The 18,647-nt window shown below is 39.0% G+C and overlaps 1 protein-coding gene across 4 annotated transcripts in view; it reads right to left on the bottom strand.

The window, feature by feature from the left end:
- Positions 1-347: 347 nt before the first annotated feature.
- PLXNB2 (plexin B2) overlaps positions 348-18,647 on the bottom strand; it is a 267,859-nt gene continuing 249,559 nt past the window's right edge. For all 4 annotated transcript variants that reach the window (XM_080393894.1, XM_080393896.1, XM_080393895.1 and 1 more), the window contains 9 exons: positions 17,864-17,964; positions 16,881-16,965; positions 11,145-11,299; positions 9,331-9,491; positions 8,581-8,728; positions 8,013-8,077; positions 7,212-7,287; positions 5,152-5,226; positions 348-2,221 (listed from right to left, as the gene is read on the bottom strand). In XM_080393894.1, coding sequence (XP_080250020.1) covers positions 2,117-2,221; positions 5,152-5,226; positions 7,212-7,287; positions 8,013-8,077; positions 8,581-8,728; positions 9,331-9,491; positions 11,145-11,299; positions 16,881-16,965; positions 17,864-17,964 — 971 coding nt within the window. In that variant the 3' untranslated portion in view covers positions 348-2,116. The remainder of the gene's footprint in view (positions 2,222-5,151; positions 5,227-7,211; positions 7,288-8,012; positions 8,078-8,580; positions 8,729-9,330; positions 9,492-11,144; positions 11,300-16,880; positions 16,966-17,863; positions 17,965-18,647) is intronic.

Here is an 18,647-nt window from a genome sequence, read left to right as displayed (position 1 = left end):
CTACTTGCTCAAGCAAGGCTTTCTCATCTCTCTGGAGAGATGCTGCTGAGCCGTACTTTAATTGGCTTTCTGGTCCCAAGATGGATTTTTATCGGGCAAGAAGACCCCGCTACGGGATGTTGCACTACATCCTCCCTTCTCAAGAGTACTCTCATTTTTCAGAGCAAATGCCCATAAAAAGGGCATGATGTCAGGCACAGCATCTGCAGGATGTGCTGTGCTCCTCCATTACCGACCGCAGACTGATGGATGCTGCTGCTGCGCTGTCACCCCTGGCGGAAGCAATGCAAACCCCTTTTAACATCCACCCCGCCCCCCAGTTTCAGTAAAGACCCCGTGACACTTGGTGGAAAAAAAACCAACATTGTATTTGATTTACAATTAACAGGATTTACAAATAATGACAAAGTAACAGATTAGCCATGAAATTAGGATGCTTTTGTTGACGAAGGAGTAGCTGGCAAAGCACCTTTATGTAGAAGTCGTGTACCTCAGTCCTAAACAGTGTAAAATAACTTATAGCCCGGGCAGGTTGAGGAATGATTATACACAAATGCAACAAGTTGAGTACAAAACAAACCGCAAAAACCCTCCAGCCTATTGGGTAGGAAACCGGTTCTGGTGAGGCTTTTGATTTTCAGAAACTGAAGGAAAGGCCCACTGACACATACTAGGAAATTTTCAAAAAGGGGGAAAAAAAATAACAATCAATAAACTGTGTGACAACCTACTGGGCAGGCAGCACGGGCGGCAGACATTGCATTAGCTTGCTGAGAATCAGCAGAGTCCGGGTGCTCGGCAGGACAATGCACGAAGGAGTACAGATGGCAGCGCTTCATTAAAATGCTACTTTACTGCCAAAGACTTGCAAGACAAAGAGGAATAAAGTTCTCTGATGTGCAATACAGCAATGTAAGAAGACGTACCTAACTTTTTGATTTGTACGGAGCTTACCTATATTGTAAACACACACTTTCTGACAAGATATTTCAATTTTCTTTGTTATGGGTTATGGTGTGTATTTAATCAAATGCAGCATTCCAAGGCTCAAAACTGACTGAGTGGTTTTCAATAGACGGGTATATGAATTTTCCAATATCATACTAGTATTTTACATCACAAATACAATAAAAACAAGTGATGGTATTTCTAGGACAGTTCCAAGATTCAAATAAAAAAATCATCAGAACCATTCTAAAATAAGATATTATACATAATCAAATCATGTTAAACAGCACACTCTCGGCAAGCAGCTAATTACAAGCATTCTGCTGGTCATGTTTTTCACACAAGTCATTCAATAGCACATAAATATTTCTTTTTCTGATCTGCTTCTTTTTACAAAACCATTCATCAGATTCACAGAATTAGTACAAGTAAGGCACATTAGCATATATCATAAAACTCACAATAATAACAAAGAGTTGTAAATTTTTAAGGACTAATTCCTTCTTTGCAGTGATTTCTGAAACGAATGAGACTTTATCAGTAGAACCCTCCTACACTGACATTACTCTTATTTCCATTGCAGCCAACTGTGGTGGGTGCAATACTGTGCATCACCATGGACATAAATAATTAAATTAAGAACCGTGTGTGGTAGCAAATCCCATTTTCAGATCTTCCAGAGAAATCAGACATGTTGTTCACAACGTTCCTTATGAGCATAGAATAAATTTTAGAGCTATATGGAAATCAATTTCCAGTTATCAAAATAAAAGGGGATATTGCATGTGTCTCTGAGTATGTTATTGTTTTCTTAGTACAAATATTGCTTAATGTAGAAAGGATGCTATAGTATAATGAATCCTAAATGCTGATGTCTCAGATTCTACTAAATTAAACGAACTATAGGTTTTCCTTCTTCCACCCCCCACCCTGCCCCCAACCAAAGGACTCTCCTTCCCACAGAAGATTCATTTACACACAACACAGCTTTTAATTAGAAGCATAATTTACAGTAAAAATTCTTTACATTACACCTCTGCTATCAAAAAAACATGAAATATTTCATTTAAAGTTGTAATTATACATTAAAAAATAGAACACTATTTCCTTAACAGGAAGAATGAATTTGAACATCTTCAGATCAGATTTCTTTATTGCGGCTTTTGAGTCAAAGGTCAGTCACTTTATTCTCTAACGCAGCTGCTATTTGCTGTAAACGGAAGGCAAGCTGCATTTTTTGTGCAGCTGGATCCTCTTCAAGTGCATTTATAATCTGAAGAAATAAACACAGAATGTTTAGAATCATTTAGCTTAAAATATATGACATAGTTCCCGGACCAAGTGTTTGATACTACTTCGGTTGTATAGAGTCTTCTGCATTCTCTCTGTATCAAAGATAAAGTCCATTTAGTAGGACACACATTCTATTTTTACACAAAGGCAATAAAAATGATCGTCTCCGTTACTTTATCTAAGTTGCTGTAATGTTTCCCATTATGCTGGGATTCAAGCAAATTAATAGGTAGCACTTTATCTTGTGAAATATTACATTCCGAGATGGAGCAGGCAGGGGAAAAAAGGTCTTTATAGCTATTTAAGAAACAGCACTTTCACTTGCGTTGCACCCTACAAGGCTTAAGGGTCATTTATCAGCAGTAGTTAAGCTGCATCCGCTTTGGTTATGAGAAGCTCCTGGGTGGTCCACGCACTGGCATAAGGTAGGGCAACGCAAGGTCTCTTGTGTCTATAGGCAATGCAGGGAAGAAAGTGGTCTGGCCACAGCGTCAGGGGGCTGCCGGCAGCTCCCCTTGGCTCTCGCCAAGAAATGCTGCGACTCTGGCCCAGTACCACGTAGCTCAGGAAGCAATGAGCTCATCAGAGGAGCCCCCCAGCGTCCTGCATGCAGCCTCAGCTGTACGGAATATATATAAGAAGGTATGACTCTATGACACAAGGGATTTGAAAACAAGAGCTAGAAAAGGTCAACTGTTATGAGAAGGCTTTTCTTCAAATAGAGTTTTTTAGGGCTTCTCAAGATCAAATTTCAAAGGTTTCAAAAGGTTTTAATTTCCATCATCCTTTAGGAAAACTTTTCCACCAACTATTAGATTTCACCATTAGAAGAATGTATTACAAGGCAAAACCGTTCCTTTTCTAGAACTGGCTTTATTAATTTAAGCCAGACACTGTAATCAAGCCGAAACCTTTAGCTCTGTTTAAATACCATATAAATGTGCAAGTACAAGAACCAGAGAAATAGAGTTTGCCTGTCACTACCTGTGAATCTTACTACTTCTTGCACATCATTGACAATGGAGATTAATGCAGTCAGTATCAATCAAACCAATAATTTAACTTTGAAGGGCTGGTATAGCATTTGAGTTTCAAACACAGGAGCAAATCTGTTTAGAAATAATTATTTTAATGGATTTGGTTTTAGAGCATGAAAACATTTTTACAAGACAGAGTTAATAAACACTTAGTAAAGTATTTAAGTTTGCGTTAATTTAATTTGATATTGTTCCCTTAATTTAAACAATTACATCTATCTGTAACTCCTCAAATCTAGACTAAATAATTCATGATTATCTCTGCTGGTGAATATATCCTTCATATAAATGTGGACAATTAGAATGTACCCACTTAGTCATTGTCAAGCCCTGCAGAGATGCAGAAGGTACAGCGCATGCCGGGAACCACTGCATCAGTAATAAGGACAAGGGCAGCTGCAAAATGTTCCAATTTATGCAAATTAAAACATTTTCATGGAAAATAAATAACCTTGATTAATTTTACTGAATGGTTCTTGACAGATTATCTCCATAACTCTGAATTAGCAGCCTTTTCATCAGATGCACCTTGTTGTTACACAGTGATGTACGTGAAAGGAAGAGCGGCAGCTATGCACTGGGTTTTGGTGGCCTGCCACTAATGAAGTCCCACAGACCGGTGACTCCACCTGTGCCTGTCACCAAACATGAAACCATGAGTGGAAGCAGGACACAGGAGTGTGGAAGAATCAGGGCTTTACGGTCCCTCTGTCAGCCAGGACCCCTGAGTGTTTCTGTAAGAGGGCAGGCCATGGATACATTGGGGAAGGTGCTGAAAGCAGCTTGGTTTGCACTGGGGACGAGGGGCGAGGAAACCGACGCCATTGGGTTGGCCTGCATTCCTCTGGCTGCTTCCCCTACTGACCCTCATTGCAAGACTTCTCAGGGTGGTTTGATTTTCCCTGCTTACATCTGTTTGAAAGCTGCGACAGGCTGGCTGCTCCTGTATAAAGCAGCTGCAGTGAAGCTGAGGATGAGACTCACTGCCTTAGCGCTAAATGTAAGTGAAAACACGAACTGTGCTGAGGTGCAAGACAAACCAAAGAGAGCTCACATGTGCTGCACTCCTTTTTGATTCAGCATCTGTTCTTACTTGCTTTGATTTAATTCTGAGAGTTTTCTGGAAGCATTCATTTCCATGGAAACCTTTGAATAAAAGTTTCCTTCTCTCTTTTTGTTTTCAGATTAAGTTTGGAGAGCCATAGCCACAGCCCAGCTACACTGGTATATTCTTTGTCCCTCTTTCCACAGGGCGTGAAAAACTTAAGAAACATTTTGGATGGCATCTGTAAGCCTGCTTTTGAATCAAGCTATATTCAACAGTTACTCTACTCCGCTTTACCTTGGGCAGGCACTTCATTTGGCATGGCAAAACAGGGACAGTAGCATGCATGGAAGTTTTGAGTGCATCTAACTAATAAAAAAGTCATGGCGGCCCCCATTCCTACAAGCAAAAAAAGTTTAATGGATTCTTCCTAATAAAAAACCCCCGCTGGCTTGAAACCTGATATAGCTCTGATGATTACTTTTTGCTTAGTGACATTCTTATGTCCTAATTCTTAGGAATTAGGGTGGTAGAACTGAAGAGAAACGATTTTTAAATCCATTTCTCTTCCAGATCTTGTTAAACTATCACTTTTAAACTGTCACAAAACCAGACAGCCCATAATGAAATTGTTCATTTACAACAACACACCCTTGACCAGTGTAATTGCCAAGCAAAGTGTGTAACTTCGAAATCTGAGCTTTCTGTTCAGCATTGCTTTTAGCTGGTTACCCAGGGAATTCCAGAAGTCATTCCCTTAGACTGATGTTAGCCTTCATAACCTTTTAGCATTGATATTAAAAAATGAAAACAACAGCCGCAACTTACCTCATCGTAGTATTTGTTAGTATACTGGTAGAGTTGGTGTAGAGCCACAAGTGTATTTAAGGAATCGGTATGTGCCTGTTAACACAAGCAGGCAGCAAACATGTCAAAATATGATCACAGACAGCTGAAAGTTATGCGCATGCACAACTGTTGGATACAATTTACAAAATTTCCAAATGCAAGGTCCGTATCCTGTAACTTTTGCTAAATGACAGTTGAGGCAGAAAAAAGGGGTGAGAAACTTTTGTTTGGTGATTTTTAGATCAAGGCTTTCCCACTGGTGTTTGTCCACCCTGCCTACAACTCTAACACTGGAGATGGAAAATATTTTGACCTCTGAACAATAAACCGTAGACTACAGAAGAAACATCTGTTAGCAACATGGGCACATATAACTAAAGCATTTACTTTGTTAAATCTACGTATTGCTGAGATATTAAAGCATTGATTCTGTCACTGTCGTGGTTGTTTGAAATCCTTTCTCCAGCTCTTTGAAATTATTCACACATCACTACAGCAAAGGTGTAACGCATCAGGATCGTGAGCACATATACGTTTGGAAAAAGCCATCTGAATCATGAAGATGGAAGGCAGGGTCGGGCGAGAGAGGGAGACAGACACAAAGGACTTTAAATGAAGCAGGAAATAATCCTTCCATCACCCCTTCCTCCCTCCCCCCAACATTTACCTTATTCAGTGAATGTTCTCTACCTGTCTAAACAGGTGTTTTTCATTCAAAGGTATAGGATTCAAACTTCTAGCTATGCCTTTAGTCTTTTAAGTCAGTTAAGAAAATTAAGAATTGCAAAATATTGATACCGGTGTAAATGATTACCCAAGGCCTAAAGCAGCAGAGAAACATCCATCTTTCCTTGCTCTATAAAAGTCACTTCTAGAGCTGATCAAAATTTGCTGTGTTCGATCACCCCTTCCATATTCATTTTTATCATAATTTATAATGTAAATAGAAAGGATCAACATATTCTGCTGATGTTAAAACATTCTACTGAATTTACTTCTAACCAGCAAATCTTTTAAACTTACATACATCTCAATTTGTGTAATAAATAAAGTGAACTGGAAAATTAAATGTCACTGCAGATGAGTTTTGTAGTGAATGACTGAAAATGGAAATACTCTCATGAGGATGTTGATCTGCAAGATGTTAGGTCTTAAGGGCACTGAAATAAACAAACTCCAAAAAATTCCCAAACATCCTCCTTACGCTACAGCACTTCAACTAAATTAAGCAAATGAGCAAACCAGCCAGTAAGTACACTGTCTTTTTGCTCAGGCTAAACATCTTTTAAGACTAGTGAGAGCCTCTCCTGGTTCTCCAAGTTAAATTGAGTGCTTCAAAGGCATAAGCCTCCTCTAGCTAAGCCGAGCTGCAGAGCAGACAGGCTTTTTCAAGGCTGAAGCAGATTTTGCAGTGTTTTTGCTCCACCTGTCTCCAGCCACAGTCCCCAGCTATCAACCACACCCCTCTGCTCTTCTCCATGACAGGTAACCCCCGATAACCTATAAATGCAAAAAGAAAAAGTGCCACTGAGCGAGCACACGGTGAGCTTCTGACATGCAGTGTAAAGCGGAAGTATTGCCTTTGTACAGACAGGGCTAAACCAGGCTATATTTGGTGTATATGCCTCCTCTTTCATTTCTGGAATCTAGTTTTTGCTGTGGTATCACTCTGAATTTAGTCATTACTTCTCATCAATATGATCAATGCTAAAAATCCTCTGTATGCTGTGGAGAGGAAAAACAATTAGAGTGCTATAATTTTTCTGCAATGGATGTGAAAAAATCTGAATATTTTGCTCTGGGACCTACATCATCACTCAGATAATTAGTGATGATGACCACTCTTGGTTCCAATCAGTAATCAATATTTCAAAGGGCTAAAAGGCACGACTACACTCAACAGGAATATTTCATAGATTTATGAATATCTCATTTGATGTTTGCACATACAAAACCCCCCTTGCTGAGTCAGAAAGAGAAGACAAAGAAACACAGTGCTAGTTCCAATTTCAGGACAAGAAAATGGAATTTATTCTTACCCTAGAAATCTCTGCTAGGTGGGTATTCATATCTTGGTCACTAACTGGCACCATCTGACGAATACCTTTGTAGTAACTGAAACAGATGAAGACAGACTTTCAATTAGGTGAATGAAATACAGTGTGTTTTTTCAGTAATTCTGTCTTTCAATTTTGCAATTACTTTAAATATGCCTCCTAATAATGCAGGAGATGCTCTACCACAACAGACCAATGATTCCTTTAGAAATCCTGCCTTCCAGTCATCAGTATGTTCACAACAAAGGCAAATCATACCTGACTGCACAGGGCCATACCACAGGAAAGAAATATATTTACAATCGCAGCTGATGATTACTTTAGGCCTTCAAACTTCTGAAGTCATCAGCTAGCAAGAGTTTTGTCCTGTGGCAGAACTTCTGCAGTATTCACAGAATTGCCAATTAAGTAAATGAATAAAGTTCAGAGATGGAAGAAAAAAATGTGTGTGTAAAAATGTTTCCAGGCTTTGATCTCTACTGAGTTATGGAAGTGCAGCGCTGGTTAGACATATTGTATGGGCAACAACAACCACTGCAGAAAACAGCATCATATTTTGTTCTGAATAAATCTATCCATCCATCTGCACAGATACAAACACGCACTGGGTCATAACGCTGCTCTGTTTCAACCTTGCCAACACTACCACCAAGGGAGTGTTGTAACATTCAGGTGTAAAATTTTTAACATTTGGCAGTTGACTATCTCAGCATTCGCTTTTCCTCTTACACAGGCTTAAAGCCCTAAAAACACTGAATAAGGATGAAAAGAGTCTATACTTACTCTTCCACCATTTTCTTATAATTAGAGATCTCTTTCGCATAAAGTAATTTATTACTTGGAGAATCCTGAAAAATATATCATAGAGAGAAACTTGGTTGATTTATGAACACCTCTAGGAAGCAAAAGAAAGTAAAAACCTCAAGATCAAGCCTTTATATTCATATGCGCTTGAGCTTTACAGATATTAACATCTGGATGCTTATTAACATTGGTGGGATTATTTGTCCTAAAAGGACAAAGTTTACACACAGCATTACTGTTGAGGTTTACAAATATATTAATGCAAGATGATACTAAATTATTGGTGGACATGAAATCATCAGTATTTGAATTTGCCTTTTATAAAAGCAGTTGCTGTTTTCTCCTTTTTGTAAATATTAATTGGCAGACTACATAGTAATGCTGACACGTTCACCAACCTGTTAAGTGGTGAAATGCTAACTTCATTATAAAACTAAAAAGAAACTATCAAGGCTGTATCCCCTCAGAGAATGGGTATTGTCTATGAGGATGCCCTTTGTCTTGTCAGGCATGAGCATAGTCAGAATGTAGAATGCAAATCACTTACTCTGCTTAATTTGTGCTCTGTTCTTGTGCAAGCATCCATGAAAGTCTGTGCAATGACTGACAAGGAAGCATCTACTACTTCATGAACGTGAACATCAAAGATGAAATGGGGATTTTTCAGTATGTTTACCCAGAATCTAAGAGGCAGGCTGCAAAGCAAGGAAAAAGATAAATAATCCTTTTTACACAATAAAAGTTGTACAACGAGCAAATCGCATGAAATTAAGAACGGGTTTTGAATTTTGATGTCCTCACAACAGTGAAGCTTCATTTTATATTTCAACATTTATACAAGCTATCTGTTGTCTGGTTTCCGTGACTGAAAACCAAGCCTTTACAAATCTCATGGAAAAACCCATAGGAGAAAAATCTTAAGTGCCCCAAAATAGCAAGAGATGTCTGAGTGGTTAGAGAAACTACCCGAGTAACATTTTATTAGATTTTGTGCTTTGACAGGTAAATCCAGTCCCATTTTTCTTTTGCTTTCCTCTTCTCTGAGGAAAGACAGATAGTGACGTGGTACATCTGCCAACGACAACCCCATAGGTAGGCTGGTTTCATTTTTGCAGCTCCTAGGCTTACAGGGAATCTTTTTGATCACATAAACATATTAAATCAATTAAAACGATTCTGAGAATTAGAAATATATATACGTATATACATTTACCTTGATTTGTGGTGAGTGCCAGTATATACCTGGGAATTACACTCATTTCTCTGCAATACAAGGATTACTCTGTTCATACTGTACCTGTTTGTTTTCCAGATGTGAATGGTATCTTCATCCTTGATGTCATGTTTTTCTGCTTGCTCATCAAGAAAGTCAAAGAAGTATTTCACAGCTGGTGGCACCACATGGTTCGAGTTGAGCACACTATGAAAGAAGTTATCTACAAACTGCTGAAGTGTCCCCTTAAAAGTAAAATTTAAAAAAATGCGTTATATTTGTGTTACAGGATGAACTCAGTGCCACCCAGGAATCTTTTATTCCTGTTGACATTAACAGCCCATAATCCAGTTGCGGTTACTGATGGCCTTTATCCTAAGTGCTAAGTGTACCAGGTGACAAAAACCAAGCAACTTGTTAGTGCAGCGACCTTGCAAAGTGCCAACACAGTAAAGACCTTCTAAAGAACAATTTTATGTTCTAGCCTGAAAGGTTGTGCCTTCACCAACTATTCTAAAGTTTGCACAGAAAGGCGTGCTTTCTGCTTGACAGAAGAAGCAGAAACTGGTTGCTAAGTATACAATACATTCAAACTTCAGGGTTGTTGTGCACGTTAAAATAATTGTTAGCCATTTTTTTAATGGTTTTGCAGCTTCCCACCTCCAGTTTCTCTGGCTCCATGAAATTTTTAGAAAGAGACAGAGGAAAAAGTACCAGTGAGCATTTGACTTTTTGTTTAAGGGCAAGCACTTGGGTCTCATCAGACACCCAGTTTGGCCCAGCTCCATGAGCTCCACTGAGCCCAAGGAGTGAAGCATCCCAGAAGGACTGTGTGCTTGGTTGGGTTCCTGCATCTGCCTGGACCTTAGAGATTGTGACCTCAGAGATTTCCCCCTTGGTTTAGAGATGACCCCATTGAGGCCACATGCAGTTCATCCCCACTCAGCTGGCTGGCCCTATGGATGCATTTGAAGGGCTACACCCTCTTTCACTGTCACTCCAGCTGCCAGCCTCAGAACAGGCAGGGACCAGGAAGGCAAGGAGCCCACAGCCACTCTGCTGTTAGCAAGGACACATCAACAGTCCGTGTGTTGGAGGGATAGCTGTGGTCCCAGCCATAACACCTCACCAGCTCTGCATGAGTTAGTAAAGCTCCAGACTGGTAATGTATAAACTAGCTATAGTGAACAGAAAAGCGGCAGCTGCAACGGAATTATGAACAGCACAGAGGGATGTAAGTATCTTGATGGCTCTTTGTCCTGAGTCTGTGTTGTCTATGTGCAGGCTTTCCTTCATGTCCACTTTCACACTTGGACAAATGGCCTTAGCTGGGGCCAGACCGCTCTCATTTTCATGAGGAGTCTGGCTTTAGGGTCATTAAACACATTATTTTAAATTCCTTCTGCAAGGAGGAATGCTTCACAAAGTTGTGATCCGTTCTGCAGCATAAGCACTAAAACTACTCTAAAAGGACTATTATTATAGGAAAACATTCTTATTTTTCTAGGTTATACTGCAGCACTGGTCACACACAAGAATAGGAAAATACAAGGCTCTGTAGCAGTTCATAAAGCATTTTGTTCAAAAGAAAACCTAACAAAATATTATCTAAACAGGTGGCACAGAGCAGAATACCCATCTTTGTCTTGCAAGAAAAATATCTTATTTAATGAACACATAATCATGGTTATCAGCTTTGATCGGGGAGTTATACTTTATCTCTTTCCCAGTAATGTTCCTCAGGGCATATTAATCATTGGAAGTTCTTAACACCAGCTTGTAAGTATGACACATTCAAAACTGCAGCCAAACACACGACTAATATTTGCATCATTTTCTTCAGTTGTACCTCAAAATCTACAGAAGTAAGGTGTAACCATGGCACATCTGAGACTTACCTTCACAGAAAGAAGTCTGGTCAGGTAGATTTCTGTAATAGCTTTGGTCCTCTCTTTTTCTTTCACACTGCCCCGCTTTGATTTACCTTCATCTATTTCATCTACTGGCCGGACTAGATGCCAGACCTTATTTTCATCTTCCAAGAGTGCATGTCCTAGAAACAGCAATCACAATAATTCAAAAAAATGCCTCATATCGAAAACAGCAACCCCAAACCCCCATATACATAAGTACATGTAAGATCTTCGTTCCCTATCCTGCACATACCCGTCCTCTTGCTAAAAGGATCTAGATTACTCTGTTCCTGTCCAACCCACACAACTCAAGCTAAGTGCTGAACCTAAGTTGAAAAAGCTTGCTTTTGCATAGGGAAAGGAAGGAATCACATAATAAGGAAACTCCTGTTTGGTCACATAAGCACAGTATGTGCATTTTTTGAGGTCCACACATTGACGTACTCTACCCCATTCTGAATTCTTGGAGACACGATCAAGTTACAGAAACTCAGCTAGTTCTGACCCAACAGCCACCACAGAAAGATCAATTTTGTCCTACTCCAGGTACAAGGAAAGATAGTGCTGTAGTAGTTGTGGTGAATTTTTCAGTGGTAATTAGAAAATTTATTATCTCAACCTTTTTTCTAGGTATCACCATTACAATTTATGTTTTCCCCTAACTTCTGAATTCAAAGTATGGTACCTCAGTTCAAACCTGCTTTTATCAGCATTTGACCAGTGCCACTTCACTTTGTAACTTAAAAGGAGGAAAAATGCATCCCTTTGTTGAGAGGATGTGAATTCCAGCAGACAGAGGTAATGACTGCAGCAAATTTTATAATCCATTATAAATCAGATTTTTTAAAATTTGTCAGCATTCATAGCTTAAACCAGAGAAAGAGACTTACATCAAGTCTGTTACCATATAGCAGAAACAGGAGTAAGAACCTGGATGCTAATGACAGCTCATCTGAATACAATGCCTTACTATGCTATCCATGGCTCGGTCACACACCTGGTCCCTGAGCTTAGTTCCATGATCACGCAGTGGAATAAAGGGAGTCTTGCATTTCAGCATCAACATGAATGTTCAGACAAACTCTACGCTTGAGAATCTTTTCTTACAAACAGTTTAAAAAGACAGGATACAATCATTTTAACTTGCAATTAATATCCCTTCAAAAAAGATTCTCTGACAAAAACTTAGTATAAAATCTCCTGGTTTTGCTTGTTCTTCCCTTAATTTCTGAATTTTTACATCTGCTTGGCATAGTCTCTAAAATCAATGGTGCTTTTCCAGTGGAAGTTATCAGTGCATTTAAAATCATTGACGACTTAAAAACGGGAAAGTTATTTTTCCTATAAAAATCGTGATACTGTCATATTGCACAAAGTATTTTGCATTACTGCTAAGTTTTATCCTTTAATATACATATCTAATATAACTAAACCCCAGTTACAGCAGAAAATATCACTTTCTAATTGCATGAGTTTTTTCTTCAAAATTTTGGCCGTAGTAATTTATTAAGTTACTCAACAGCTACTAAATTAAATTTACTAGCTTGAACCTATGTTAGTATTTTACATCTCAGGGGAAAATAATATTTAGGTGCAATGTGGCCAAGCCAACACTTCCACTTGAATCTACTTTATATATCCTCATGGGAAGCACTAGCTATGCAGTCTTCTGGGGCCTTTGCTTCTCTTTAACCAGGTAGGGAAAAAAATAAATCCCACATTAAATCACGTTGTCCTTTGAGAGTCCTTAATTTGACCTGGAAGTTCATGTGAATGAAGCAAGAACGAAATAAAAGCTATCACTTTATTTTGAAGCAGCTGCGATTCTGCAACAGATACCATTCACTGCAATCATCTGCCAGTACAGTAAGAACTGCTGCTGGGCCTGCAGCCTGGAATTTCTTTTGCAATGTCTGTTATTTACTTTTGTAAATTAATAGATCAAATCATGCATTTAGAGCAGAAACTATTTTCCAGCCTTATGTCAGTTGCTTGGTACGCTTCTGCTTCCTCCTTTGATTCAGAGGAATTTATCCTCTCTTTGCCCTCCTGATGGTATATGGCCCAGTTTAACTTTGCAGAGAAGAGAAACAACCCAAGGGGTTTCCACTGAGGTTAATGGCCCTTATGTGCAGCTTAATTTGGCCCGTGTTTGTTTAGCAACGACGGAATTGGCTACTAGTGAAATAGTAGTTGTTTCATAGGAAAGCAGGGATTAAGAGACTACAGCTCAAGCAGATGAACTTCTGCAACACAAAGATCCCACTTCATTGCTAAAAATAAGAAGAAAGAGGAAGAGAAATTCAAACATGGGGCCACAAAACATGTCAGCAGTATTGCTGCTCAGAGAAAAGAACATCTCTGTGAGATAATGTTTTTCCCAATGGAAAAGTAGGAGGTGAAGAAAATAAAAAGTAGGGCAAAACACCTCCTTTTTTATTGCAATAACCACATTAGATGTCAAGCCGTAAGCAGGGAGAAGACTGTGCCCACTGAGTCAAAAGCTTCCCCCCAAACTCTTAATCTTGGCCCTTGGACATTCTTTGGCCAATATAAAATAACGCTGGGAGGAGTTAATGCCAATCATTGACTGCAGTGACTAATTATAGTGGTATGAACCATGATGTAAACATGATGGAGGTAAGTGAGATGGTGAGAGACAAAACAGCTCCTTTCCCCTTGTGTGGCCTGCAGCTCATTAGCTTCCTTCCAGTCTCCTCCCCGCCTGTGAATAGACTGCTCCATGGGGGTGAAAAAAGGGCTGCCCTACACAGATCTGCTGATCAGTATTTCTGATCTGCAACACTGTCTATTTTTATTCAGAATGAAAACACAGAAACCAATCAACCAAACAAAAAACCCGGAGAAAAACCCCAGAATAACAGCGCATGTTCTTTTAGCTTACAGTACAGAAATACTAGCACAAAATCACTGAAACCATTCTCCATCTTGACACAAATTAGTAATTGCATTTATTATCTCCAGAAGCAAAAGATGCTGCATTTAATTTGTCACAACCTCCAGCTTCTAGTGTCTTCCTGTTAGAAGCTTTGAATCAAAAGCAGTATGGAAGCAATGCCAGGATTTAGAGCAACATCTCTGAACACGGTTTTACATTTTTGTTCTGTGCAAAGCCTAGTACTTTGGCAGACAGTCAACGGCTTCAGCTGACACTTCTCAATGCAAAAGGTGCAAGTTAATGAGAGACTCTGAATAAAAGGAAAACCACTTTGTCACAGGCCTCATTTCATAGAGCTGGGATAGGATTTCTGTTTATTCCAACCCTGTAAATCCCTGTGTCATATAAATGTGTATGTGTGGGAGGGGAAGCCTCTGATCCTCTTCTGTCCCTTTTATATGCATAGTGTCTCACAAATCACTCTTACTGCAAACTCTTGCTTTGTGCTACCTTTGTAGTATTTTATAGCTTTCCAAAAGAACAAGTTGGCACCAGATAGCTCAGAGGACCCTCTGGCACTAAAGAAAATGGGCTAGGCTGGCACAAAACATCGCCTTCCCAAATTTGTACTCTACCATGGTGCAAGACAGGGTTTGGAGAATAAACATGGCAGAAGTTGTCTTCACCCCATACTTTGGGATCAATTCTTTGCAGATTCTTCTCTGGTGTATGAGAGCCCTTGTGTGAGAGCACTGCCCCCAGAAGTCTGCTCTTCCTTTACAATTTAGTATGCCACACGTATAACTTAAGGAGTTCATCTTGGAATGCAGATCACGTATATTCAAAGAGCTTCACCATACTGAATCATAGCTAAAGATATAATTGTAGAGAAGGAGGAAAAATAAAAACCCCACAAACACAGCAAAAAAAGAAAACCACATGGTCCGGTCCTCTACTGCCTGCCACAAGGGTAGAGAGGTGGGGAGGATGAAGACTGACAGCCCAGAATGGGTGACTGAACACTGCTCTGTGTTAAGAAAGCAAAACAAGCTAAGGACACCATCAAGCTCCATTCATGGTCCACTCCACTTCTTTAGAGTGGAGGCAACTACCGTCTCACCAGTTATCTCCGCAATTCGTGCTACCGAACTGAACAGGGACTAGGAAACAGCTCACTGGCTGCACTTCACTGTTCTCTTTATTTAAATGGATGAGTTTTTAAGTTAACATGCTGGGTTGGCACCTGCTATGACAGAGTAGCCACCATTTGGCCCGCTATGGCAGGCACTTGCAGTAAAGGGGTGAGAGGATAGCAGTCAAGGTATAGCCACGACAATTAAAAGACCTTTCAAGGATGCTGGGAAGAGTCTCAACAGAAAGCATCCAGGAGGACAGAGTAAAAAGTAAACGGCAAGTAATTCTGTCTGTCCTAATTTCCTGTCCAACAGTCAATATAAATTAAATGGAAGTCTGTACATTTATGTTAAATAGCAATATATGTCCAGGCTATCAGCTGAGACCCATCTTCTTGAAAAATATACAATTCTGGCATACTATTTCCAATTTGTGTGACTGCCCAGGCCTTGAAACCTATTAAATCTGAGATCAGTAAATCTGTTTAAAGGAATGAAACTATTAGATGAAGCTTTTGCAATAAGTGCTAGACAGAAAAGCATATCAAATGAGTTCATAGAAGGAAGAACGATCTCAACAATTACTGTTCCATAAATCTAACTTCTACCTTTTGTAAAATAACTGAATATAAGGATAAAAAAACGTACAGAAACTGAACATCTTAAATGTAAAGGAAGCACATGTGACAAAGAACATAAATTTTCAAGTAAGTATTTCCATAATAATCTGAGTGCATTTTAGTCTGTAATGGATATTGTGTCTCAAGAGATTTTGAGATAAAGGAAATTGGTCTAGATAGAATACTAACATGTAGACATAAAAGCTTTAAAAGACAGGTTGCAAGCTAACAGGTTGTCTTCCGTGCTGAGAAGTCCAGCATACTGTAGTAAACAGCAATGCAAGAATTATGAAACAGCTGCGACAGTGATGTGAAAGAGAGGAAACATTATATGGGAATTCCTGACACTAATTTACAGTGGATTGCAAATCTCACAAAGAAGAAAGGATCTGTGGAAAACGCTGCATCTAAGGAGAAAACATGTATGGAATAAATGAAGCCAACTAACAAACCCTGGAAAAACCAAGCTAGCGTAGCTGGTGAAACATCACTCAAAGGGAGGGAGACACAAAATATGAATTTACAGAGATGAGCTTGCAAGGCAACATTAATTGTAAGAAATGCAATAATAAAAAGGCGTCGGACCCATTATGTCACAGAAAGGGGAGCTGGTCTCTGTTGTGGTTCATCTAGAACACTGCATTCAATTCTCAGTCTAATTAGTGGAAGAAATGTGGAGAGGAAAGTGAGTAAAGGAAGAAAGAAGAAGAAAAAGAAATCAAGCTTTGCACAGATGAAACATATGGTTTGACTGTAGATGTAGTGGGATTAGGAAACAAAATATGCAAGGAAATATTTGCTAAGAATGCCTTCTATTAAGCTGGGGTATGGATGCACAGCAATTAGGGTTAAAGCCCCATTATTTAAGGTTTTAATAATGAGGACAAAGAAAACCATTGCAAGTCTAGAGTGAGTAACACAAAACAAATAAGACCCATGTAGTCTGGTGGGGAATATCTAGCTCCACAGACGTGCTCGAAAAATAAGATCAAGAGAGCGGCATCATTCCTCTTGAGTGGGTTTTGACTTCTAGTCATCTTGGGAGGTAGGGAGGCCACAAGATACTTACTTTCCCCTGGGACATCTTGCTGATTATCCTCTGGTTGCTGGGAAATTCCCATTTTTGATAAGATGAGCGTGGCACCATCTCGGACCTTTGAAAATACAAACACAAGGATGTTATTTCAAAGAAGTACACACTACTGAACCTATTTCTCATAACCTAAACTGCAGTTTCTGTGATCTTTTTCAGGGAATCTAGACCTATGAATAATGCTGCCCTTCAAAGGCTTCTTCGGCAACTGGCTCTGCAATTCAGAACATACTCCCTCCCCTTCCCTTACTAAGACTTGCCATCAACATCTCCTCTAAGATTACTGAAAATGCTAGAAACATCTCCAAGACCTAAGGGGTTCATCAATCTGGTGCAGGCACCCTTTGTACAAAAATGGGGCTTATCATGAAGAATCAGACTCGTCTGTTTTTTGAAGGAAAACTAACTCACTCTATATTTCCTAATCAGAATATATGCTGTATGAAAGCAACAAATAGCATACAAAGAAAGATAAGTGCATTTCAAGTGCTTGGTAGAGTGCATAGTACGAAACCTAAAAGAGAATGTACAAAAGCATCAACATCTGCTCTCCTGACTGGGCTGTTGAACAAACCAGACCAACTCAAAATCTATTTAGCAGCAGAGCAAGGACAAAGACAATTCTCAGGGGTAGAAAGTGGCAGAAAACAGAAGAGATGAATACAAGACCTAACAAAAGGAGCTTTAGAATGTTCAAAGGGGAATTTGGATTTGGACACTGCACTGATGACGAAATCAAAGTACTGGCATTTAGGTGACGAGTTCTTGGTAAGACATTCAGGCAATATGTCTTGACCTAGACTTTCATATTTCCAAGCTTTTATTGCCTAGACCCAGAGCTAGGGTTTTTTTTGTTTCTTTATGTAGCACAGAAGTTTCTCTAAAAACAAATAAAGATTTTATTTATTACAAGAGAACAGTTAACAGATGCGAACAACTGCTCTGAAACACCTCCTTACATTATAATGCATTAGTGTGTTGATACGTTTCCATCTGCCATCTCTTTGGGATGTTAAATCCAAGTCTGAGAGGATCTGTGCAGTAGAACCTGGACGCCACTCTAAGGGGTAATTAAAATGAGAAAAAACCAGTTTTTAACAATGTGCAAAAATAACTACTCCAAGAATGTTTCCGTTTAGAGAACCAGTGAAGCATTGTGCAACATTAAAAGAAGTAATTTGGCACATGCCAAGATGTGTGTTTTTTATTGCTTAATAGGTTGGTCTTTATTACAGAAGTTTGCATGAGCTATTCCTAACCATGCACATGAGTTCTGATTATTTTCTATACAAAGTTACATTCTTTTGAATAGAATACTACAAAATTATATAATTTTAAGTATTATACATATAATACACTATCTATAACATAAATACTATAAATTATATATATATAAAAAAATAATACAAATTGCTATCAGTCCAAAATAGAGTAGGACTTCACACAGAATAGACAAGGCATTTTTAGGGAATTCAGTAGGATTTTCTAAGAGCAGGAATTGCATCCTGTACTTTCAGATTAAGACAGTAATGAAGATATTGCAAAACTATTAATTGGAACAATTATTATGAGAATATTAGGCATTTTATATTACATCAATTTTTTTTTTCTCGAGAACAGCAATTTTAAAAGCCTTCAAGGAGGATTAGCTGGGTGGCTCATCATCTCCTCAACATGCAGCTCCTGTAAGTTATAACTCTTGAATAACCATCATAAAGGCAAGTCAAAATCAGTACCAGTTTC

This window comes from Falco punctatus (genome assembly GCF_963210335.1).
Source record: "Falco punctatus genome assembly, chromosome: 6".
In the NCBI taxonomy this organism is placed as follows: domain Eukaryota; kingdom Metazoa; phylum Chordata; class Aves; order Falconiformes; family Falconidae; genus Falco; species Falco punctatus.
This window is presented reverse-complemented; position numbering and strand designations above follow the sequence as displayed.